Genomic DNA, 26088 nt, shown 5'->3' on the forward strand with positions numbered 1-26088 from the left:
CATTTGCACCGCAAAATGTCAATTTGATTGTAAACATGGAATTATGGGTCCATTTTTACCCAGTCGACAGGAGACCCCATGAGCTCTATATTAGGCCCCCCTCCTTTTCCCCTTCCCACACTGATCTCTTCTCCAAAAATGGCCGATCTACAAGCTCAGAGTCACAACAGGTGGCAAGGCAGCATGTCGTGGGCATGCATATAGATCTAGCTAATTTGGCTGCAGGAACCCAAGAATTGTGACGCGGGGATTCGAGTATAACTTTTGCTGTTGATTTGCAAAGTTGTCGATAATAGCACTTTTACTTTGCTGATATTTGTCACCTGTCACCTGTCACCTCTCTCTCACTCTTGTTTTGCCTCTGTATAGAAAACGTGAATTTGCATGTTGTGTCATTATTTGCCCCATATGTCACATGGTCCAACACCTCTGTCTCTCTGTTCCTCTGTCTGTGTCGTCGTCCCAACCCCCCCCCCCCCTCCCCCTCCCCCCCCTCTCTCTCTCTCTCTCTCTCTCTGTGAACATGTGTCATCGTCACTTCCTTGGAGTTTATTCTGAGCTGCCTTGCACCTCCCTCACCCTTCTCACTCCTCACACCCCAAGTTAGGAGCCAACACACACAAACACGCACACACACACACACACACACACACACACACACACACACACACACACACACACACACACACACACACACACACACACACACACACACACACACACACACACACACACACACACAACATATGCTGTTAGACATGCTGTATGTCCGTCTTTGTCTCTGCCTGTCTGCCCCTCTCTCTCAATCTCTCTCTCTCTCGCTCTCAGGAACACACACACGCGCGCACGCTCGCAAACACACACACACACACACACACACACACACACACACACACACACACACACACACACACACACACACACACACACACACACACACACACACCTAAATTTAATCCCGCTGCAGATACAGTTTCAGTAGTTGGCCTGCTTTCTTTTAATGGTTTATTTTTTCTTCCTTATTCATACATGACACGATTACTACTAATAATAATAATAATGTTTCACTTGTGTTAATTCATTGGAAAGACAAATACCAGCATACCAGGATTAACTGCAACGCATAATAAACAAAGCCATTTATTAGTTCATAAATAAAAGACATTCTATACAAAATGCCCATGGTCAAATATATTTTTGCAACCGTTTGGCAAAAGTGCAAGACATTGTATATAGGCTATTGTAATCTATATTTTACATCCAATATTGCAATTTTAAAATATATACAATAGTCTGTGGGGTTTTTTTGTGGCTTTTCCTTTGTGGCCTTTCAACTTATATAAGTGCCATTTGCGACTTGAATTAATTCAATTAAATCACGTGATGATATTATTTATTTTTAAATAAATTTGCTTTCATAATCATGTGCACAAAGAAATGTGTTCCTGAAATGACTTCCTGTATTGCTATATTTATGAAAGTATACCTGCCTGCATGTGTTACTTTCTAACTAATAACTTTACGCACGTCAATCAGTGCTGGTTGTATGCATGGGAACGACGAGGGCATGCATTCTCCCCGGTTTGAGGCTCGATGTGGGCCCGTTACGCACCAAATCTACCACCCTCCTCGGTACAAAGCTCCATATACGGCCCTGGAGGGGGGACACCGCCGAGGTGCGCAGGGAGTGGGGAGGTCAAAGCGACAGTTCCATATATGGCGCGCGCTCGTCTACTCTCTCTCTCTCTCCCTCTCTCTCTCCTGGAAACCGTGGGGTCGGGAGCGCGCATGCAGCGACGCTCCCCCTCTGTCTTCGACCCTCTTCCGTCTCCCCCCGCCCCCCCCGCCCCCTCCCTCCCACGACATCCCCCCCGACCTGTCAACGGCCTAATATGGTTTGAGGGCCGGGATGATGGCCAGTGAATGGTGAGAGGTTCGGGTATATAAGCTAGAGCCGAATTACTGAGGACCGTAGCTGGTTCAACAAGCAGACTTTCTCCTCTCCGAGCAACAACCTCCCCCCTAAGGTAAGAGACCTGCACCAGGGACCACCAGTCCAGAGACCCACCACAGCTTATAGGAGCAGATAGGACCAGGCAAGCATGCCTCTGAAGCTGCAGGAGACCCAGGCATAATAGACTATATGGAACCGCAACTGAAGACTTCTAGCGGAGTCTGGAGTCTGAAGTTTAGCCTGATATAGGAGTTCATCTGGGACCAGTTACCACTGGGGATAACACCGGGAACTCTTTTTTTCTGCATGGAGGATAATACACTGTGAAATGCTGAGTGTTCATGTATAACTCTGAGTGCTCTATAGCTGTGCGCTTTTTGGAACTCAGGTGGTGCGCAAGTGTAACCAAACGTTTGGTTACATTTGCGCACCATCATGCGAGTTCCAAATGGATTTGGGTACAGGGTTCCACGGGTCCATGTGGGTCCATTTGTGCACTCTCTTGAGTGTGCAAATGGGAACACGTGGTTCAATGTGTTATTTGTACAACTTTCAGGGTTCAATGACACTCAGGAGTTCGCAGTGCTCTTAATTGGTCTGACAGACAGTGTAGTAGGCTACTATTATAGATGCTGATGTTGGGAGGCGCCATGTTGCGCCCTCAGGCTAAACAAACTGACAGCGTAAACTTTACCTATAGAACAGACTTAGTATTCGTTCTAATATAGAGAATAACTCAATTGCCTAAAGACCAGACTCAATATTCACTAGATAATCACTTTACCATAAATAATAGACTTTATATATTTATTTCTAATATAACGAGAATAACTTTTCCTATAGCAGACTTAGGCTATACTATTCTATAATATATCATTATTATTATTACTATTATTATTATTATTATTATTATTGCATAATAATTTATAAACAAATCAATACAATTATAGGCATTTGACGAGCATTAGAATCATTTGAGCTATATGTATATAGGCTTAATCTTCGACAGATCAGATCGAGGTAATAAAGTCGTTTTTTAGGTTTACAATTTCATATTGTAAACATAGGGAAAACAAATTAGTGTTTTTGTTATGTATAGGGTTGCAGGTGTTGTGTGACTGGCCACTGCCATGCGTAACGGGCATGTTGTCAGCGGTTCATTCACACCAAACAAACCCTATAGACAACGATGAGATTAATTGGACAATTTAAATATGTTAATTATTGCTTTAATACTGCAGCTAAAAGTAAACGCGAGTGTATTTGAGACAGGTGTAAAGTCAAAGTATATAGAACAAACAACATAGGGCAAGTGGAGGTGTCATCATCATCATCATCATCATCATCATCTTTGAGTGTCACTTATGTCACCGCCATTACGCAGCGCTGACAACAGGTGCACTGACTTGACTGATCTCGTTGTTTATTCCACCTCTTCTTTCACCCAGACGCCAACATGTGTGACGATGATGAGACTACCGCCCTTGTGTGCGACAACGGCTCCGGCCTTGTGAAGGCTGGCTTCGCCGGAGACGATGCCCCCAGGGCCGTCTTCCCTTCCATCGTTGGACGTCCCCGTCATCAGGTAAAGCAAAGGATGAAAAGAAACAATGGTATATAGAGAACTATAGCCCCAATGTTGTTCCCTCAGTCTCGTCGCTCATTCTGTATCTCCTCGGAGCTATACAGAATGAGCGTATAGGGACTGAGGGAACATATTGCGGGGCTATAGAGAACATGCACTTTAGTAAACATTATAAACAACAACTGCTTCCTGAGCTTCCTCCAAGGAAAATATAAAAGCCTATATAACTTGAACCATAATTATGCTGATGATATTATAACGGGATATCTATAATAATAATAATAATAATAATAATAACAATAATAAACTGTATTAAAACTAATATTCGTTTGACCGAAATTATAGGTCTATATGCGTGCACGTTGCTCCAAAGTAACGGGACGAATATTTCAGTGACTCCATGCTGCAGTTCTCTGGAAACTATGCAGTTTATTGTTAGAATATATAGCCTACACTACTATGCAGGCCTCCCGTCTCTTATTCCACGAGGAAACATTACAAGGAGCACAGTAATAGCTCGGCCTTGTATAGTCTTAATTTAACTTTGAACCATTTGGTTAAATTGATACACTCTAGGAGAGTTAAATGAACACCCATGACTTTACAGTCTGTCAGTGTTGCCTTGGGAATGCGCGGTCTTTTGACACCGTGTGTGTCACGGTCTTTGTGAGACGTTGGCAGGAGCACAATTTTTAGATCTCCTAAATGCCGACAACGACATGCCAAGCGTGTTCGTGTCCTTTCCGACATGCGCGTATTTTGGCAACATTACGCAACGCACCACCATTGCGCGCGCTGCAGCAAAGACTTTAAGCTGGCTAGAAGGTCACTTTATAACCGCTTTGTATTGTTGTACATGCCTCGACTGACCCCCTCTCTTCTCTATCCAGGGAGTCATGGTCGGTATGGGTCAGAAGGACTCCTACGTAGGAGACGAGGCTCAGAGCAAGAGAGGTATCCTGACTCTGAAGTACCCCATCGAGCACGGCATCATCACCAACTGGGACGACATGGAGAAGATCTGGCATCACACCTTCTACAACGAGCTGCGCGTGGCACCCGAGGAGCACCCCACCCTGCTCACTGAAGCCCCACTTAACCCCAAGGCCAACAGGGAGAAGATGACCCAGATCATGTTTGAGACCTTCAACGTCCCAGCCATGTATGTGGCCATCCAGGCTGTGCTGTCCCTGTACGCTTCCGGTCGTACCACTGGTGAGAACCCGACACACAACAACAACAACAACAACAATAGCAACAACAACAACACAACAACCGATAGCAAACTACAATACAACTATACTGACAAAAGAACAGACACAAACTATACCACAGAGGACCTATAAACTTAAAGCACAATCACATAAACATCAACTCACACATATATTCACTATTAGCCAGCAAATATGTGTTACACATGTTACCAAAGCACCGATTAAAGTAGATTAGTGCTTATAGTAACAATCCGTGCCATTGCAGAAGGTAGCTGTTCAATCATTAGCGCTATACGATTCATCAACACATGTATTTTACGCACACCTTTTACGCACAGCCCTGATGCCGCCGGCCGAGCCGCTGATGTAATTCCACCCTTGCCTTCCTCTCTCCAGGTATTGTGCTGGATGCCGGTGATGGTGTCACCCACAACGTCCCAGTCTATGAGGGTTACGCTCTTCCCCACGCAATCATGCGTCTGGATCTGGCTGGTCGCGACTTGACCGATTACCTGATGAAGATCCTCACCGAGCGTGGCTACTCTTTCGTCACCACCGGTACGGGACTTATAACAATAATAACAATAATAATAATAATAAATGAAAGCAACAACAGTATAAACATCAAACTGGACAAATAACAAATACGCTGGAATCAACTAGGCTATACCATGCACTCTGCAACACAGTTTATTGGGCATACAGTGCAGACATATATATATATAGAACATGCCTATGCGCACTTGTCTTGCGCGCGCAGTAATCAAGTCATATCATTAATATAGGCTATTGATCTATAACAACATAGACACGTTATTTGTCACCTTTATTAGCCTATATTTAACATTTAACCACAATATGGTCCAAGAAGGCTATAATTCTGTATTAGGTCTATAACCTAACATCGTTTTTAAGTTAATTAATTAATTAGCCTAATCGACATTTATCTTTACATAAGTGTTGTTTCAGAGCCCCAATTTTATATTCCATCACGGTATAGATAGGGTGTCGCGTTGTCAAGCTTGTATAGCCGTCTTATTGGCAAGCGACCCCTGTTGTAGGCTACTACGGAGCATACATCGGGCTTCACAGTCGCTGAACTTGTCTAACTTGAACGCCAACTTGTCTCCATACAGCCGAGCGCGAGATCGTGCGCGACATCAAGGAGAAGTTGTGCTATGTGGCTCTGGACTTCGAGAACGAGATGGCCACCGCCGCCTCCTCCTCCTCTCTGGAGAAGAGCTACGAGCTTCCCGACGGTCAGGTCATCACCATCGGAAACGAGCGTTTCCGTTGCCCCGAGACCCTCTTCCAGCCTTCCTTCATTGGTACGAAACAACAAATTTACCCGAATATAACACGGAAAAGAACATTTTACTGAATGCTTGCATAATGCTTATAGTGAGTCTTACTCAATTATCTCTTCATCTTCTCACCTGACCACAGGAATGGAATCCGCTGGTATCCATGAGACCGCTTACAACAGCATCATGAAGTGCGACATTGACATCCGTAAGGATCTGTACGCCAACAATGTGCTGTCCGGTGGTACCACCATGTACCCTGGTATCGCTGACAGGATGCAGAAGGAAATCACTGCCCTGGCCCCATCTACCATGAAGATCAAGGTAATACATAAATACAACCATGCGCTTCTCATAGTGGTCTGACTCTGAATAGAAGAAATACAGAAAGCAAGTGATCAACTAAATAATAACAATAATAATAATAATAATAATAATAATAATAATAATAATAATAATAATAATAATAATAATATAGGATAATTGTTAACTTTATGAAAAACATTGCATTTTGAAACTGAAATTTGAGAGTGGGCTTTAGGGTCCCCCATGGGGGTCCTTGATTGGTTACCAAGCTAAATGAGGAACAATTAAGCCCTATATTTTATTTATTTTTCAGCTTGAAAATAGCAGATGTGTGGGCTTGTAGATCTGCTATATTCGTGGGAAAAAATGTTCTCTTATATGGGGGTCCCTCGCATGGAATTATATTTTAAAATGGGGGTCCCGCAGACTCCGCACCCAAACTCTGGGGATGAACGTGTTTGAGATCCACTTGAACTAGACTATAAAGGACTGCCATATATAGACCTTCAAGGTGTGCCATTATGGACACAGGTATATAGTTTTGCTGTATATGATCCATGTCACTGATCCATGTTCTCCCTCCTCCTCGATCCTCCTCCTCCTCTATAGATCATTGCTCCCCCAGAGAGGAAATACTCTGTCTGGATCGGTGGCTCCATCCTGGCTTCCCTGTCCACCTTCCAGCAGATGTGGATCAGCAAGCAGGAATACGATGAGGCAGGTCCCAGCATCGTCCACAGGAAGTGCTTCTAAATACACTTTCTTCACCTCTATACCCATCATCTCCAAACCCCAACCACCAACTATCGACTTGGAGATTCCCTATACGGAGGACGACCCTTGCTGTGGCACAGCGACAACTGCTTTGTCAATGGACTTTATGCCTTTGACATATGCATTTTTAATATCTGCATATTTTTGTAATATTGCTACCATGTTGTCTGTGTTGCACGTGAGAACAAGCTGTGAATACCAACCCTTGAACCATGCATCCAAACCCCAAAAAAGTTAATAAAAAAAGTTCAATAACAACATGTAGCCCAACACATGTGAATGTAAGTGTATATACATGACTATTAATAATTTATTAAAGTCCATTATTTGGTATTTTTCCATCCTGGTCTTGTCTCTATAATAGACTTGGGGGAAACAAGCATTAGCTCATATATATACCTCAAGGAATGTCTCTTGGTCAAAAGGTGACCCTCGGTGGCCATCCTTAGCATAACAGTCTAAATGTCACCTGAAGAGTCAAATATAGACATTAGCCACAGCCACAAACCAACCATGATAAGTATGAGCTGAGGAGAGACATTAACTGTCTCTGGGGGGAATAATTATAATGCCAAGATCAATTAAAAACCACCATCACCTATATAGGCCGGGAAATAGAGTGACTGGGGCTTTTATGCCACTTCTCACATGAGGCCTACATTTCTATCCTGACTCAACACAGACAAAACGAGATCTTATAGGGAAAATGATAGCCATGGGGATGTGAATGGTCGCCTCTTTCTGGCCCATGCATGCATGCACCCGAACGAGGGGTCCGAGATAAGGGCCTGAATAAGACCCCCGCCGCCCCCTTCCTTCAGCTGCTGGCCTCCTTCTCCCGGGTGGGTGCACGCGACTGCGAGACCCTGCAGTGAAAGGCGACCCTGACGGCCGGACCCATCAGCCCCCCCCCCCCCAACAGTTGAAGCTTGACTTGCCCGGAATGTGCCCCGGCAGCAGCAACAACGCATAGGTCTACTTTGGAACCGTCCGGCTCAGTAGCACTCGACACCCGACACCCGGCTCTGAATCCCCGTTGAGCTCCCTTCCATGCCTGCCTATGCCCTGCCCTGCCCGGCTACATTCAACCCCGGGACCCCCTACTTACTACTACAACCCAACCCGCCGCCAGACCATCTTTAGACAAAACCAGAGCCCATGTTGTCACTGCGGGACACCTCATAGCCTTGCCTTATATGCATGCAGGGCATCATGGCCTGGGCGGAACATGTGATTGGCCCTGGCTGTGGAGTTGTAACCTTTTTATACTGAAGTATACCACCTCAGAAAATATTTGACTCTCCAAGTAGGCCTACCACTGTTGTATTATCCTAAGTACTGGACCCTCGTCTGGTTCAATTGTTGTATTATCCTAAGTACTGGACCCTCGTCTGGTTCTGACAGACCAGTCTTTACTGTGTATAGGCTGAGGCGGGGTGTGACGACCCGGTTGAATCATTCCTTGGACCGGCGGCAGACAGACGGACGGACGGGCCCGGGAGAACAATAACATGACACCAGACAGTATCACGCTAAGACGTTCACAAAATGTATTACATACATACAGAACATATATAGCTTTTGGATCCTCATGTCCTAATGACGTCTAACTATATAAAGTATGTTACAGTTCAGGCAGTACACAATACATATCTATACATTGTATATTCACATACAATTACACAGCATGGGCAATCAGATCATATCAGATCATATCATACTACAACACACCTCAGAAAATATTTGACTCTCCAAGTAGGCCTATACCACCATAATAACTGATGTTAAAATACAGGAGTGTACTGGTATATACCTGCCCTATTTGTTCCATTCCTAAGCCAATAATGCTGCTCGCTCTGACAAAACTCTTCTATTCTCTAAAATAAAACTTCTATTAACGCTTAGGTGTGCTGTCGTGCTCATTTCAGCACGGCTGGAGAGCCTATATTTCAACCCATATAGCTTGGTCAGAAGAACTACCTGTAGTAATATCAATATTTCATTCCACTTTTGTCTTTTTTCTCCTTTTTTGGGCGACTACTCTGTGTACAGGTATACACCAGCTCAGTGGCCTTGTGGTTAGAGTGTCCGCCCTGAGACTGGGAGGTTTGGGTTCAATCCCAGGCCGGGTCATACCAAAGACTGTAAAAATGGGACCCAATGCCTCCCTGCTTGACACTCGGTATCAAGGGTTGGATTGGGGGTAAGTCCCTGCGACATACTAGCGCCATGTCGAGGGGGTGTACTTGTACATCAAGCTGCCTCACGCTACAGAAACAGGAGATAGGCTCCTGCCCTGGCTATGGGCCTCATGGCTCGGCAAGGCTACTTACTTATTACTCTGTGTACCACCAGAGGGGGCTCAAGCAGCGGTACTAGTACCAGTGGGCTGGGAACCTCTGGTATACACCACTAAATTCACGAAATAGCCTCAATTGGACGTAGACCATGTTGAGAGGCAGCTTGGGTACAGTAGGCCCTATATAGACCCTATCTTTGAATATGAAAACAACATCACATGCAATTGAACTTTATGATTGCACGCAGCATGCAACCTTGTCACAAAAATAGGCCCATACTCATTTTCTCCCAGACATTAAAGCAACTGATCAATCTAATTATAGCCTATATTATTGGCAAATATATGCCTGTGCTCCTATACTTGAAGATTATGAGAACCTATAACACTAACATTAACAGTATAGGGCGGCCTATACCAGGCTATTAGGCAATTGGGATATCCTTGAAAGAATATTTAGATAAATTAATGGAAGCAACAAGTGAATATAGGCTGTGTGATCTACTGTAGGCCTACATCAGTGGTTCTCGATGTGGGTATCATGGGATCTGTGGTGGCCCCCTACACCTCTCAGCCAGATTGTTTCATTGTAAAGCACATAATAAAATCTGCCTTCTGTTAATATAGTAGTCTGATTTTTAAATTATTTAAGAGATGCATCGAGAGCGGCATTCCTCGCATCTCTAGACCTCTGTCTGTGCAGGCCACCTGTTGAGGGTGTGTTGGGCTTTTTAAAATATACTGCCGCCTGGCGCCTACGTCATTAAGCGGGCGGAGCTAAGAAGTCAGACGCCGTTTACTTCCGAGCTGGTGTAACGTGTAAGTATTATTATCGTAGCCTGTACTACTAGCCTACTGCACCTTAATGATGAACATCGTTTCAACCTCGGCTAAGGCTATCCGAATTTCTGTTGACATTTCTTGCAACTGCCAAAAATAAATTCGTCAACGCGAGTTAGATTGAGGACCTCTGTAAATAAACATAAAGGAAACAAACATTCATTTGAGTATATTACCAGCTTCTACAATGGTTAAACCTGATTTGTTCGTTTATTGCAGTACAATTTTAACATAAAGTAAAGTAAATAAAATGTCTCCTATGTTAGAAAATGTGTGGAAGGCAGAATAAACCCAATCGTTCCTGCGTCAGTCAGTCAGCTGTCAACCTGCCAACATAACACGGAGAAGTCACCTCGCGCCACTCAGGCTTAGCCTGGCTTCTGTTTACTGCTCAGTGCTCAGATCCTGTCTAGACCCCACCTACTGTATCCGGTCATTTGCACCCACACACACATGCACGCACACAACGTTTCCGTATCTTGTTTATACCGGAACTGCAATATGCAACGTGAATTGAGTTGAGCCGTTCATCCCCACGTTCCCCAGTCCTCAAAAGGAGAAGGCTTCTAGATCCCATAGCCCGGAATTACTATTGCGTACTACTAGTAGTAGTAGTCCTATTATTAGGCTACTAGTTTGTTGCTAGGCAGCGCTCTTTTGTACAAAAAATATAATAAAAAATGCCTAATGATTAGTAATGAATATAAAGCTTTTCTCATCATTGCATCCTGAATCCTACTACAGTAGGCTACAGCTCAAACGCCAATTTATAATCTAGATATGATACATTTAAGATAATTCATTTAGATAATAAAATTAATTAGTTGATGAATAGGCTACATCACCATTAAATGTGTATTCATCGTCTTCATTTTCTAGAGTTAAGAAAATATATTACGTAAATAGAAAACGTTATTTACGTTCTAAAAACATACATCACAGAGACAGAACTGCACAAAATATCTAATAAATGTTATCTGCGAGATCTCTTCTTACTGCAACTGCATCGTTTACTTTCATAAAACCCTCATTTATTAAAGTTAAGAAGATAGTCGTTCTGGGCTATGGCATCTATCGAAATAGCAGATCTACAAGCTCACGAAGCATAGCAGCGCGACGCGTTGTGAGTTTGTAAATCTGCAACCCCCTCCCCCCCCTCCCGCCCGCGACACTGGCGACAACAGCTTTGTCGCAGCCGGAGGGGCGTGTCCTCAGCTCGGCTCCTCGCCGCGCCATTGGTTGAATTCGGCTGAGATTTTGGTTTAAATGTCTGTCCTGCGGGGTGGGGGTTGTTTGGGGAAGTGTTGTGTTGTTGTGAACGGATTTGCTTTGCTTTTGTCGTTAAAATAACCTGTATAAAATACATCTCTTTATTTCAATAAAGAAGAAGACACGTTACGGTCGAGTAAAAACAATGGTGACCAGGAGGATTCGGACGGAGTACATGAAGAAGTTCAAAGATCCAAAGTGGGAGACGTACAGCCGATGCTACGAGGAGCTGCTACACTACAGGCCAGTGTTAATCCATGTCTGACTTGTTAATGACTAACTATCATATTTGTAAAATCGATTTAAAAAACGATCCAAGGCTACTTGTAAGACAGTATTTGTTGTCTGTTAATGTGGGGGTTTTTGGGCTTGTTTTTAAAGTGTAATGCCTCCCCCTAGTGTTTTTTATATTGGTGTTTCTCACACACAATCTGGAAATATTTTGTGCTGGGGGGGACCCCATACAAGATTTGTGTAGTTAAAACATATATTCCAGTTAATATATCTACTTTTGGGCTTGTTTTCATAAAACCTGGTTGCTTGTTTATTTCTCTCACAATATCTGGCCACACTGCTGGTACTACAGGCTGAGCCGCAGAATGCTGGAACACTCGCACCACCCCTGGTTCTGGAGCGGCTCCGACACGGACTCGGATAAAAGTCCTCCTCATACACGGAACCAAGTGGACCCGCTGAGGGAGAATGAGGACAATGGGACAATGGCAGATGCACGGGAGCAGCAGGAGGAGGACAACCAGTGTGGTGGTGGTGTTGGTGGTGGAGGAGGTCCAGCTGGAACCATGACGGTACTGGTACCGAAGATCTGCCTTCCAGAGGAAGAGGAGGAGGAGGAGGAGGAGGATGGTGGTGCCGGTCTCCATGCTTCTGCCGTGAATGGTAACTGATCATAAAAAGACAGATAAAAAACCCCATTTAGACCTGAGGCTGATTCTAAAAGAATGTCTTCTAAATACAGGTTTCTGAAAAACCCTATGTTTCTATGTCAGTGGTGCTCAACCTTTTCCATGTCAAGGACCCTCAGAATTATCTGTAATTGGCCACGGACCCCCCCCCCCCATCTCAAAATATGTAGTTCCAGGGACCCCTCCAGAAGCAAAGATTTGACTTAAGAACGTTGACCCTGAAAGAATATATATTAAAAGACGCTATGAGCTTGTAGATCTGCTATTTAGTATTTTTCAATAGTTCAAGTATAACATAATATATAGATCTATAATGCTATAATAAAGTTTATTTTTTATAAACTTTTTTTTAAATTATGTATTATATTACCAAATTTGAATTGCCAAGTTGTGGTAGAAGTACTCAGATTTTGCACTAGTAAAAGTAGCAATACCACAGGTTAAAATACTTTGTATTAGCATCAAAATAGTAGCTAGAGTAAAATTACTCATCATGCAGAATGGCCATTTCAGAATCATATAGGCATATCATGTTATTGAGAACACTAAGCATTGATCCATTGAAGAAGTAAAAGCATTAATCATTTTTCAAGTGCAGCTACAACGTAAATAGTACACTAGCGGTATAAAATGTACATCAATTGACGCATTCAAAATATTACTGTAAATGGCTTCATCATTTGATAAAAAAATAAAATCAAATGTAAAAAGAACCACCGCAATCATCCGCTGAAAAACCTCAAGTGAGGTGCTGGAGCCACAAAGGGAACATGAGGAAAAATAAAGGGAAGCTCCGCGCACACAGATCTGAACACAATCAATGTATTAATTTAGCAAGCTTTCGGTCTACTGACGCCTGAAGAAGGTCAGTAGACCGAAAGCTTGCTTGTTTTTTCAGTTTCTACTAGCCTTCAAGAAAGATTGTTTGCTTACTATGCTATCGCTATGAGGATTAATATAATTACATTAACCAGTAGCTGACTGTAGTTTTTAATCTAAATGAAAACTGGCAGAAAAATACTTTCACTCTACACACCTTTTTTAAAGAAGACCTTAGATGGAGACTAAGAAAATATATTTTTATTTCAAAGCGACAAAGTGAGCACCTTTTTAGTCGTAGGCTCACCTTCCCTCTGAAAATGAACACAGAGCGGTATAATAATAATAATCTTTATTTATAGAGCACCTTTCAGACACAAGTGTAGTTCAAAATGCTTTACATAAAAGTAAAAAGAAATTCACATAAATGCAAAAAATTGAACAAGGGTAAACACAAAGGTAATGGCTTCAAATCTGGTCAGTAGAATTCGTTGAAATAAAAAACATTAAAAGATAAGGAATCACGAAGGAAACAGAATCAGTTAAAAGCGAGGTCATAGTAATGGGTTTTTACTAGCCGGCGTAGCCGCCTCTTAAAGTCATCAACTGAGGTTGCCAGTCTGATATGGAGAGGAAGAGAGTTCCACATCCTAGGTAAAGGCAGCTTCGCCGTGTCTTTTGCCATTAGTTGGAATTTCGATAGACACTCCTTTAGTCCTTTCTGCCAACCGCCATCAGACTATACAACACATAAGAACTTCCCCCCCGCTCCAATGCTTATGGTCCTGTGTCTGAAGTCTTTGGTCTTGTTGTGTCCAATGTGTTTTTCTGTCTGTCTGTCTGTTGTTTATTTTTACATTTTACATTATGCTGCTGTAACGTATCAATTCCCCCGCGGGGATAATAAAGTACATCTCATCTCATCTCAAAAAGAAGATCAATCGGGTGCACGATGGAGATGACAGTGAAAAGTAGGCTAGGCTGGTGCTTCAAAGATCAGTGTGGAATACTAAAGACAAGACGAGTAAAAAATGAGAGGGTGGATAAAAATAGATGTACAGTACTTTTATTTATAAAAGTTAAAAGGAGCCAGTTGGCTTTTCTTTTTACTTCTATCTATTTTTAAATCCACCCTCTCCTCATTTTTAACTTTTTTAGTGCTCGGATCACCGCCTTGTCTTTAATATTGCTCTGTGCTCAAACAGTCAATGCTGTATGAGACGCTATGTGGGCCCTATCTTTGCCATGCTATGCCCTTTTATCCCTAAACTTTTGAAAACGTAAAAGAATTGTTCAACTTAGCCGATCTACATCGACACGTTGTGAGCTTGTACAGTTACATTGGCTATTTGAACTATTCAAACATGTTTTTCAATATAGTAAAAAAGGCAAAGAAGTTTAGGGATAAGGGGTATAGCACTGGTGAAAATGGGGCCCTATGTCTTTTTAAACTACAATATATATTTATTATGCATGTTTTATACATGGTCGTTGCTTCAGTGCAGGGACAGGTACATGAAAATGGGCTCAGTGTGATGATGATCCTAGCAGGTCTTTGTCGTCCCGTGCATTTAAAGACGGCAGCTGTGGGAACACGGCATACACGCACAGTGACATTCTAGTACTCTATACTTGTCAGCCCAAATCACGTTCTCCTCTCTTGTTTTGCTGTCTTCAGGTGGCCAGAGTGCAGCAGCGGGAGTTGAGAATGCAGAGCATAAAAGAAGTAGCAGTAGAGGAAGTAGTAAACCTCCAGGTAAGTCATTATAATGTGTGACGCTTTTCGACACGGGAGAACATCCAAACGGGAAGCACGCGCATCTCAAAAATGTTGACGGGTGCAGGACGAAAAATATACATAACAGAAAGAAGGTAGGAAGTCCGCACACCGTTCTTTAAGCTCCCAGTAGTTTTTTAGGAAATCAGAAATCAACGTTTCGACCACTCCGGGTCTTCATCAGTGTGCAGGAGTATACAACAAAGTACTGTAGGCGTGTTTTATATACAGGTCGACAAGCTGTCTTTGCAATGAAGGTAATCAGAGTAGTCAAATGACCCCCCACCCCACATCTACTGACATAAGCTAACGTACAACGTTTGTAGAGCATAGTGAAGTAGAAAAAAATATAGGCCATTTGTAGAACCAATACATATGGAAATAGAGTCTAGGGTGGGCTGAAACAATGGTGCAGGACAATAAATAATTAACTGCGACGCAATAAATATCAGAATGGCAAAGAAACGACTAAGCCTACAAATGATAACCATACAAATCAATACAGGTAAGGTACAGCAATTGCAGTACAGATGAGGACAAAAAGGCATGAGATTTCGACACGGGACACTCCGAACCGTTGGAAACTGGGCTGCTTTAAAAATGTTGGTTCAGGTTCAGGTTTATTTGTGATATGTATAAATCCAATGGAATTCATTGTGCTCCGAGCACTCTGTCTTAAATACAAATATACACTACTAGTGTACAAGACGCAAACAAAATAAAGTGCATTACAGTGCAAGGTCAGCTGTTTGATACTCTGGTAGCCGATACGAGTACTTTTTTATTTTTGTTGAGTAACCATTTATTTTACCCCCTTTTTTCCACAATTTAATTTAATTGTCATGCAGCCTACACTTGTCAGGTGTCATTTATGATTGTAGATCGGCTGTTTTTGCTGCAGTGTTGGGGCAGAATTACTGCCGTTGCATTCGTTCAGCCTATAGTGTCAATTGGATGTTTTGGTACATGGCGCGCCACTTGTAGATCTGCTATTTCTCAATAGCTAAATTACAACGATGTTTAAAACACCAAAAGGTGTTCCTGCCCAAAATGGGTTTTAAGCTACATGTAGCTAAGCTGACCCAACACTGCAGAAACAGTTTTTGAACAGATTGGCATTCTATACATTCCATAACGGAGCCTGTAGATCTGTTTTTTGAGGGGAATTGGGGGGAACCCTGGTAAAAGAAGTATTTAGGGTTTTTAGGTGGTTAAATCTCCTTGTGTTGTGTGTTTATAATGAGGCTTGTATCCTTCTCGCTATAATCCCATTCCCCAGACAAACCACCTGTGGGTTCTCAGGTGCAGCACGCGAAAGCCTCCAAAGCCCGTCAATCGTGCCTCGGCGCCTCGCGGGTCAGGCCCGCCTTGGCCTCGCCGCTACGGAAGCCCAGCAGAGAGGACACCAAAGAGAACCGGCATCCGTTCGCTCTGTACGGCTCAGGAGAGCAGCAGGCAGAGATGGCTGGCAGGAAAACGCACAACGTTCGCCCCGCGGCCTCCACCAAGGAGGTAAATGTTCTCTTTAATGATGGTCAAAAAACCTCCTGGGGGCGCCCCGCCGGCCCCCAGTGGTCCAGGCGCATGCCACATAGCGTACTGTGTGCCGAATATAAAGGCTCATACATAGTCTGGATTTTCGGTGGTGGGGTGACCACCGAACTACAACATGACGTCACGAGCCGCGGTGAAGAGCAAACCACTGCTCCAGCCCTTCTCTCTGTTTTTACTCACCACCGCTCAACGTTATTTCAGCTCCGGGTGGTCAGCTCACCACCGGCGTGGTGGTCACCTCACCAACCAAAAATCCAGACTATGAATAGGCCTTAAGACCACCCCCATTTTTCAAGACTCATTTGTTGGAAATGGTCTAGTGCCTGATTATAATACGACCCCATTTCCATTGGAAAAATACTTACCGTAAGTCTTATTTTCAGGCCAATATATCTAGGCTCTGCCCTGTACGAGTCCCGTTCATGACGCCCTTTGCTGCATGTCTCTCCCCCTCTCTCTCTCTCTCTCTCTCTCTCTCTCTCTCTCTCTCCCTCCCTATTTCCTGTCCGTCTTCACTGTAACTCTCAATAAAGGCAATAAAAGCCTAACTCAAACTTGAGCTGGATTTGGTATTCAAGTATCTGACATTGTATTAAGTCACTATACCGACTTTGAGGCAGTAAGTCTCCTCCGAGATGCAAGGGTACTCCGTGGTGGGAAGTACAAGAGAATGGCAACACACGACAGTAACTTGTAACGTAGAAGAGGCAAACTATATTGTTTGTGCCGTTTGCATAATTGATTGAACACATATGTACTATGATTTGATTTGGCTGTGTTCTAAAATAAAGTGTTAGTGTTGATTATCGTGTATTAATCTAATTATAGTAAACTAATTGTGGCGACTGGTACACACACCCAGGAGACAGAAAGACGTTTGCCTATTCCAAGGCGTTTAATCACAGAAGTCAATTCGACAAAACAGCAGTTTATCAATCACTTTCATGTAATGTCAATGCAGAGCGGGTTAAAGACAGGCAAATGTTCAGTTCCTCTTTCTCCCACACGATGGTGCTCTCGGGTCGTCGTCACGGGACCAAGTCTCTGGACTTGATAACTTTATAGCATATAATATCTCAGAAAGGAATGTTCGTGGTGAGTACAACTCAGGCAAGGCACGCTCTCCCTGCCGGTTGGATACTGGAAACGTGATTAACCCTCTAAGACCCACATTCATTTCTACTTGCAAAAAATAGATTTCAACCTTACTACTATTCAAAAAACATGTTAAAAAAAATAAAGTTTGATGAAAAATAATTATATAATAATATAATAAATTAATAATTTACATTTGGGGGATATCTTTCACAATAAGAATTTCAGCCTCTGGGGGGAGTATTTATATGCAAATATCATGACCAATGGCATTGAAATGGCATTGCGATGAACATCACTGATGACGTTTAGGTGAAAAAAAAGAACAGAAAAATATAATAATAATTTAGTAATCAATTAATTAATCTGCCATCGAGACACCACATAATACTATTATACTAAAAAAGATCAAGGGAAAAGAGACCTTTTTACAGTACAATAATGTTTCAAGTTTACATGTATACAAATAAACAGGCCAAAACAACATTAGTTTGCCTCTTCTACAAAAGTTACTGTCGCGAGTGCTGTCATTCTCTTGTATTATATCGTACTTATTTCCCTCCACGGAGTAACCTCGCGGCAGAGCCTATACTGTACAGCATGTATCTTCCACCTCGGAGGAAACTCTGGTAAGTGTCGGTATAGGCCAATCAGAGGCAGGCGAGGCGTTACCATGTCTATGCTCGGACGTAGAAAAGATATACGCGTCTCCAGCTGAGATGGAGTCAGGAGAGTTGCAGTTATCTGGTTCGAGTTCAACACACACTAGTCAGCCTCCAGCTCACCCTGTGATGTCTCTGTTTTTCTGTGTCAGCCTTGTCTCTTTATTTGACCAGAAGTCATTCTATTGCCATCTGTGCTGTTTTTGTTCCAATATTATGTTCTTGTGTCCACCAGGGACAAATCTGTACTATTTCCTGCTACACCAAATCTATATCTAATCTGTACATTCTGATCTTGTGATACATATACTATTTTCAGCCAATCGGTTCTTATAAACCTACAGAGGATCTTTTTTTTTAATCAATTCCCCCTGCTTTGTTTTTCACGATTCTGTGTTTGCAGTTTGTCTCAGCACCAAGAAACGGAGGATGTGCGTTCTTTTTTTTTTTCCTTTCTCATTTGACAGATAGTTGTTAAGATCTAAAAACTGTGTGTGATTGTGTTGTCTCATTCCTTTGACAGATCCATGAGTCGGCGATCCGAGCCAAAACCAGACGAGAGGTGGAGCGACAGATCCAGGCTCAGCGTGCCGAGCGCCGAAAAAGCAAATCTGCCGATCTGGCAAAGACCAAAACGATACTGTCTCAACCGGAGTTCAACCCCTGGCTCACCGAGTACATGAGATGCTTCTCGTCTTCTTCCCGATAGGATATTAAACACATTGATATCTTTGAAGAAAAGTCGGCAATCCGTGCACTAAAAAGAAAAAAAAAGGATAAAAAATGGGGCGAGGGTGGATGTAAAATCATGGTTGATATCTTCATTGTTCATGAAATCAAACGTATGTCTGACCCACCATTTATCAAAACTTCAAAAGGATAACGCAAAAAAAGGTTACAGCTCGTTTCCATTGTGGTCCTTGGCACTCTCTCACACACTGGCCCCTTTTTCCACCGGTTGGTTCCCAACGGGAACCGGTTCAGTTCTTTTTGGTTCTTAGTCCATGAGCCAGAGCTCCAAAATTGGAACGTATACACACATCCACCCCCGGGGTGACGGCAGAGACTGCTGGGTGAGTGCTGGTGCTTTGGGATGGGTGTCAGATCAACATATGGAATGAATTCTGTATTGGCTATATACAGTATATGGAGCTTGTCTTGAGTGTACAGGGTTTGATGAGGTCAGTTCCATACATGGAGATCTAAGGGTTTGAGGTCAGATGTAGAGTTGCTGACACGACGCACTGACGGGAAATGCAGGTTTTTGTAGTAAACGCGACCAACAAATATAAATAATATATTGTTAAGGTAACAGAGCCATCCTTTTATTACTTTGTTAATGAATAGAGAGGAGAAGGCCTTGACCCATTCAGGACGGGAACCTCTTTTGGGGTTCTTGTTGCTATCTACAGTGTATATATAGAGCATTCGGCCTCAGTCCTAAATGGGTAGTTAAATCACAACCGTATTTGTGATTATGCTTCGAGGTGCGTTCGTTCCCATAACCTTAACATCACTTTATATTTGTTTAACGGTTCATCTTTAATGTTTTTATGCTACTGATTTTGGTTACGTGAGAGGTTGATTCCTATTTAATACCGTGGCGTGTGCACAGTATAATGTAATACAAGGTAAATATTCTTACATTCACCGTAAACATGTCAACTAGTTTTTTGCGTCATCATTAGACAATCGGCGCTCTTCTGCGTACTTATACGTCTGTTAAATAGGTTTGGGACCAGGAACAACATTGAAGAATCTGAATTAGTTCCATCACATTTGGAAGCGTTTACGGAAACCGGTTTATCACACACTGTCAGAGGCTCCGAGCAGAGGTTTTGTCCAAAGCACGTTTTACTACTTTCCATTGGTTCAATGGTTTATCAATGGCACTGATTTATGCCGAAATCAAAAATGGAGTCATGCGGTATCCTCCCGACAGCAACTCTAAAAATTACATTTCCATTTGAAAGTAATTGCGATTAACGATAAAAAAATGCATTGGACATCGGAACGTTACAATTTGTATTTCCGTTTGCCTTTTAGACTTCGGAATCAAAAATTGCACAGATATGACAAATATTAGGGGTGTAACAATGTAGTAACTGCATCGACAAATTATGATTTCAAGAATCGAAGTATGTCGAAATGAAAACATTGACTATCGTTTTGCAATGCATATCATCGGTATCGAATCGTTTTGCACTGCAAATAATCAATTGTATCGATACTACGTTTTTGTGTGTGGTATTTAGCAATTTTAAGAAAAAAGAGAGGGGTTTAATTACATTAAGGTCCATTTATTTTCCAGAGAATCACTGCGTTTACTTATTTATATCCAAATACATACATTTTTCCTTAAGAAAACTGCCCTAGCCACACATTTTATTTGCTAAATAGGTATACTGACATTGTTGCCTGTATACCTGGAAACTGCATCTCGGACGAGTCCGTCGGGAGAGGCCCTGAAGTCTTGGCGTCCTCCTTCGAGTCCCTCGTCTTCTGGGCTTCTTCTGGGTGGCGACACCCCCAGGGTCTCCGCTTCTGCAACGACCCTTCCCCCTTTGGCCCTGGTGGTGGTGGTCACCCGTTTGGGTCCTGGACTCAGGGGGCACTGGAGCTACGATTTTGTCCCGTCGCCTTACCTCCTTCAGCGCTTTGCAGCCCGGGGCGACGGAGGCCTCCTCCTCGCGTGTATCTTGAATCTGAACGTCCTCGGGGGGCGGGGGAAAGAGGCCGCTCGGCCTTCCTGCGTGCCTCTCTTTTTCGGCAGGACCGGCCGGCATCTCCGTGGCAGTGGAAGAAGCACCGTCGGAGCGTCGGACGATTTCTCATCTCGGGGCACGCGCTGCTCCTTCCTCCACCACCTCTGAGGGGAGCCGCTCGTTTCTCCCCCCCCCCGTTGAGGCGCTTCGGGATGGCTTTCTTTCCGAGGAGGAACTTTTTTTTATTTTTTTTAAAGCTCCACCATAACTCTTGAGAGTGTGCAAATGGTTCCATTTGGTGTCATTTATGCATTGAGTCAGTCACCTGACCTCAACCCCCTACTATAGCCTAGTCATCGTTAAAGGGAGCCGTTATTAACCTGACCTGAGATCAGATTCTAAAAATGTCTTCGACTACATCCTGACAGTTTTCATTCTGACCTGAGATCAGATTCTAAACTGACTGTCAGTCGCTCTTCGATTAAAAAAAAATAGCAGACCTACAAGCTCGTAGCGCGCCGCTACGATTTAAAACATTCTGGGAGAAAGAAAAGATCTGAGCGCTCCAAAAAACTGGTATAGGACTTAAAGTTCCTTGTCCTTATAGGGACGGCATCAGGGTTGGTTTTCATAGCATCGAGCGTAGGGTTGGCGGTGCAGGTTTTCTCCGCTGGTCCTACCATCAAGTCTAGCCCATATATTGAATTTAGAATGTGACATACCAGTACTAAGTGGATCAGCTGGGTACGCAGGACCATATAGACTAGACATTTTGGGCAAGTACTATATATGTATAACTTTACATAATTCACTTCACATTCCAATTTTGTTCGTGCAACATGCGTGCAATAATCTTGTTAAGCTGGTGCTAAACAATACTTGAATGAAAATGAAAGATGCGTGTGATATTTATGTGCTGTTTGATGTTTGTGTGAACTGGCCAGGGTGATGATGCTACTGTTACTGTATTGTAGCATTTTATTAAATAAATGTACCTGGTTGCACCAATCTGTCTCTGTTCCTGAGATATGTATTATTTTTGATGTTTTTAACTTGTTTAACTACTGTGTATGTATATAGGACTAGTAGCATGCCAAAGTTTGTGCTATTGCCATTGAGAATGCATTGGGCGTTTAAGTTAAATAACTCAAACTACAAAACATTTCAAAGTAAAACGTTCCAGCATGTGTCTCCACAGTAAACTGAATAATAAAAGGTGTGAATGGAGTTTCTAGGTGAAAGTGTTTTTTTGACGTGCCAAAATCTGCCATTGAGCCCCATGTTAAAAGTCTCAAATTTAAAAGCACTATATTTCTAAAACTATCACACCTTTCAAAGATTCCTTTTCAGGCTAATATGTCCAAGTGCGGATTGCGGAGGATTTTTTTCAAAAATTCAAAAAACGATGGGCTATAACCCATCATTTTTGAGCGTTTGAAAAAAAAAAAAGATGGGTTATAGCCCATCGTTTTATGAATTTTTGGAGAAAGAAAATTGCGGAGTGTTGCGGAGGATGAGAAACATTAGAAAATTGCGGAGTGTTGCGGAGGATTGCGGAGGTTTTTTCTCCAAATTGCGCCGTGTTGCGGAGGATTGCGGACGATTTTTCTCCAAAAATAAAAAAAACAATGGGCTATAACCCATCATTTTTGAGGATTTGAAAAAAAAAATAGCTAATTGCGGAGTATTGCGGAGGATTTTTCTCCAAATTGCGGAGTGTTGCGGAGGATTGCGGAGGATTTTTCTCCAAAAATTCAAAAAACGATGGGCTATAACCCATCCTTTTTGAGGATTTGAAAAAAAAAAACAAAAAAAAAACGATGGGTTATAGCCCATCGTTTTATGATATTTTGGAGAAAATAAATTGCGGAGTGTTGCGGAGGATAAGAAACATTAGCAAATTGCGGAGGACTTTTCTCCAAAAATTCAAAAAACGATGGGCTATAACCCATCATTTTTTAGGATTTGAAAAAAAATAGCAAATTGCGGAGTGTTGCGGAGGATTTTTCTCCAAAAATTCAAAAAACGATGGGTTATAGCCCATCGTTTTTTGAATTTTTGAAAAAAAAAATTATCCTCGTTTTTCATCATTTTGGACCATGGGCTATAGCCCATATCATACGGCATACTATAGCACGCCGTTTAACATCATTTTTGAGGATTTGAAAAAAAAAAGAAAAAAACGATGGGTTAGCCTATAGCCCATCGTTTTTTGAATTTCTGGAGAAAAAAATTAGCGGAATGTTGCGGAGGATGAGAAACATTAGCAAATTGCGGAGTGTTGCGGAGGATGAGAAACATTAGCATTTATCCTCGTTTTTCATCATTTTGGACCATGGGCTAGAGCAGTGATACTCAACCTCAGGCCCGCGGGCCACATCAGGCCCGCGGGACCATTATGACTGGCCCACCAATGAAAATCTAAAAAAAAGAAGAAAAAAAATCTGGAAAATGAAATAAAAATAAATAAATCTGAATGAAGTTATCTTTAATTACATTATTATAAGTAATACTATTAGAGTTGTACTATTACTCGAACGAAAATAAAAGCTTGGGGGGGGGGGGGGGGAGATGCAATGCAAATGAAAGACATATACTCTGTATCCCTATTCCCTGACATAATTTTATAGCTAAACGGACAGAATTCTATTTTATTTGAATGATGAAACCCAGCTGCCATTAATAGTTGGAAATGGAAATGGAAATTGCGGAAATTGCGGAAATGGAAATTGCGGAAATGGTGGAAATGGAAATTGCGGAAATGCGGAAATGGAAATTGCGGAAATGGTAATTGCGGAAATTGCGTAAATGGTGGAAATGGAAATTGCGGAAATGGAAATTGAGGAAATTGCGGAAATTGAAATTGCGGAAATTGCGGAAATTGCTCTTCACTTATAGCTATCTATTTTCAGGTAGATTGTTTTATTTTACTCAGTCAGCCATATCACTACTCATTTTTTTTTCATGAAAAAGGTCATAGCTGGGTAATCTATTTTCAGGCAAATTGTGTTTATTGTATTTTATTTTACCCAGCCATAACAATTTATTTTCTGTTAACCAACTTGCTGGCTGGCAGGCAGGCAGACAGCTACTCATAGACAGGCAGACAGACAGACAGCTACTCATGGAGAATTGGACAGGCAGGCAGTCAGACAGCTACTCATAGACAGGCAGACAGACAGACAGCTACTCATGGAGAATTGGACAGGCAGGCAGACAGCTACTCATGGACAATTGGACAGGCAGGAAGGCAGACAGCTACTCATAGACAGACAGACAGCTACTCATGGACAATTGGACAGGCAGGAAGGCAGACAGCTACTCATAGACAGACAGACAGCGACTCATAGACAATTGGGCAGGCAGGCAGACAGCTACTCATAGACAGACAGACAGCTACTCATGGGCAATTGGACAGGCAGGAAGGCAGACAGCAACTCATAGACAGGCAGACAGACAGCTACTCATGGACAATTAGGCAGGCAGGCAGACAGCTACTCATAGACAGGCAGACAGACAGCTACTCATGGACAATTAGGCAGGCAGGCAGACAGCTACTCAGACAGGCAGACAGACAGACAGCTACTCATGGACAATTGGACAGGCAGGCAGGCAGACAGACAGCTACTCATAGACAGGCAGGCAGACAGCTACTCATAGACAGGCAGACAGTAAGACAGCTACTCATTGACTGACAGACAGACAAATAACTACTCATGGACAGACAGACAGACAGGCAGGCAGGCAGGCAGGCAAAGAGCTACTCATGTTATGTTATTATGTTATTATAACAGCTACTCATGTTATGTGCAATAATTTGTGCAGTTATGGAAACAGCTCTTTGTGTTTATGCAAGAAAATGTAACACATTTATTTATTTACATATTGTGTGCATGCACATTGTACTTTGATACATTCTGCGAAAATAAAGCAATTGAAAGAGAGAAGTTATCAAGTATCATTAATGTCGTAATTTTATCTACTGGCCCCTGGCCCCTTGCCATTTTTGTAATGTGGCCCACAGGTAAATCTATTTGAGTATCCCTGGGCTAGAGCCCATATCGTACGGCATACTATAGCACGCCGTTTAACATCATTTCTGAGGATTTAAAATAATTTTTGGAGAAAAAAATTTGCGGAGTGTTGCGGAGGATGAGAAACATTAGCAAATTGCGGAGTGTTCGCCCAATCCTAGGGCTCCTTACATTGTCTCCTCCAATCAAATGGTCGCAGACCCGGACCACTTCCTTGTTTACAACTGGATGAAATACTCTGGCCTGTTTTAGATTTGTAGTGATTCTTCAACTTCATTTTCTTCATTTTCACAGTTTTATTAATAAAGATCCGTAACAATCTTCTCTTATGGGGTTCGGATTAGGGTTAGGGTTAGGTTCAGGTTCCACGGGCTAATAAAGTGTAAATTTGGGGGTCCTTGACAAGAAAAGGTTTGGGAACCACTGTTGTAGAGGGACTATAGAATAGATAGATGTTGATAGTATTAAGTTAGTTACTTTGACAGTGTACAAATGGAACCGGTTTTCAGCAGTTCAAATGAGGTACAGAAAACCGTATCACTCCCAGGCTGATCTGGGGGAAAACTGTATGAGTTTATTTGTTTAAGAACTAACAATCAATTGAAAAATATATTCTGGATGTGACACTTACAAGCTGAAATAGTGCAGTTGGTAGAGCATTAGACTAAAGATCTGAAGGTCCCTTGTTCAATCCCGGCTTTCGGCAGTTGAAATTAGGTACAGAAAATCCTATGACTCTTAGGCTGATCTCACTGGGTGAAAAACTTTATGCGTTTTTTTGTTTAAGAAGTAACAAGTAACAGTCAATGTAAATGCATGCCAAAGTTTGTGCTATTGCCATAGAGAATGCATTGGGCGTATACGTTAAATAACTCAGAAACTACAAAACATTTAAAAGTAAAAAGTTCCAGCATGTGTCTCCACAGTAAGCCGAATAATAAAAAGTATGAATGGAGTTTCTAGGTGAATGTGAT

General features: G+C 42.4%; 2 protein-coding genes across 2 annotated transcripts; both read left to right on the plus strand.

The window, feature by feature from the left end:
• The first annotated feature begins 1903 nt into the window (after positions 1-1903).
• On the plus strand, positions 1904-7476 carry LOC308328689 (actin, alpha skeletal muscle A). The gene is made up of 7 exons (XM_080782734.1): positions 1904-2027; positions 3403-3539; positions 4430-4754; positions 5150-5311; positions 5890-6081; positions 6200-6381; positions 6973-7476. The coding sequence occupies exons 2-7, from the start codon at positions 3411-3413 to the stop codon at positions 7114-7116; spliced, it is 1134 nt and encodes a 377-aa protein (XP_080638860.1). The 5' UTR covers positions 1904-2027; positions 3403-3410; the 3' UTR covers positions 7117-7476.
• A 2758-nt stretch (positions 7477-10234) lies between these two features.
• ccsapb (centriole, cilia and spindle-associated protein b) lies at positions 10235-19807 on the plus strand. Its single transcript, XM_080761842.1, has 6 exons — positions 10235-10255; positions 11661-11788; positions 12132-12442; positions 14966-15043; positions 16344-16576; positions 18899-19807. The coding sequence occupies exons 2-6, from the start codon at positions 11691-11693 to the stop codon at positions 19082-19084; spliced, it is 906 nt and encodes a 301-aa protein (XP_080617968.1). The 5' UTR covers positions 10235-10255; positions 11661-11690; the 3' UTR covers positions 19085-19807.
• Positions 19808-26088: the final 6281 nt, after the last annotated feature.

The sequence above is a fragment of the Protomyctophum bolini genome (assembly GCF_963924005.1).
Source record: "Protomyctophum bolini genome assembly, chromosome: 1".
Classification (NCBI taxonomy): Eukaryota; Metazoa; Chordata; class Actinopteri; order Myctophiformes; family Myctophidae; genus Protomyctophum; species Protomyctophum bolini.

Excerpts from the sequence above, each read along its gene's own strand:
- ccsapb (XM_080761842.1), top strand. The coding sequence starts at position 11,691 with ATGGTGACCAGGAGGATTCGGACGGAGTACATGAAGAAGTTCAAAGAT. Across the intron at positions 12,443-14,965 it reads CCATGCTTCTGCCGTGAATG|GTGGCCAGAGTGCAGCAGCG; the intron begins GTAACTGATCAT and ends TGCTGTCTTCAG. Across the intron at positions 16,577-18,898 it reads CCGCGGCCTCCACCAAGGAG|ATCCATGAGTCGGCGATCCG; the intron begins GTAAATGTTCTC and ends TTCCTTTGACAG.
- LOC308328689 (XM_080782734.1), top strand. The coding sequence starts at position 3,411 with ATGTGTGACGATGATGAGACTACCGCCCTTGTGTGCGACAACGGCTCC. Across the intron at positions 3,540-4,429 it reads TTGGACGTCCCCGTCATCAG|GGAGTCATGGTCGGTATGGG; the intron begins GTAAAGCAAAGG and ends TTCTCTATCCAG. Across the intron at positions 6,382-6,972 it reads CATCTACCATGAAGATCAAG|ATCATTGCTCCCCCAGAGAG; the intron begins GTAATACATAAA and ends CCTCCTCTATAG.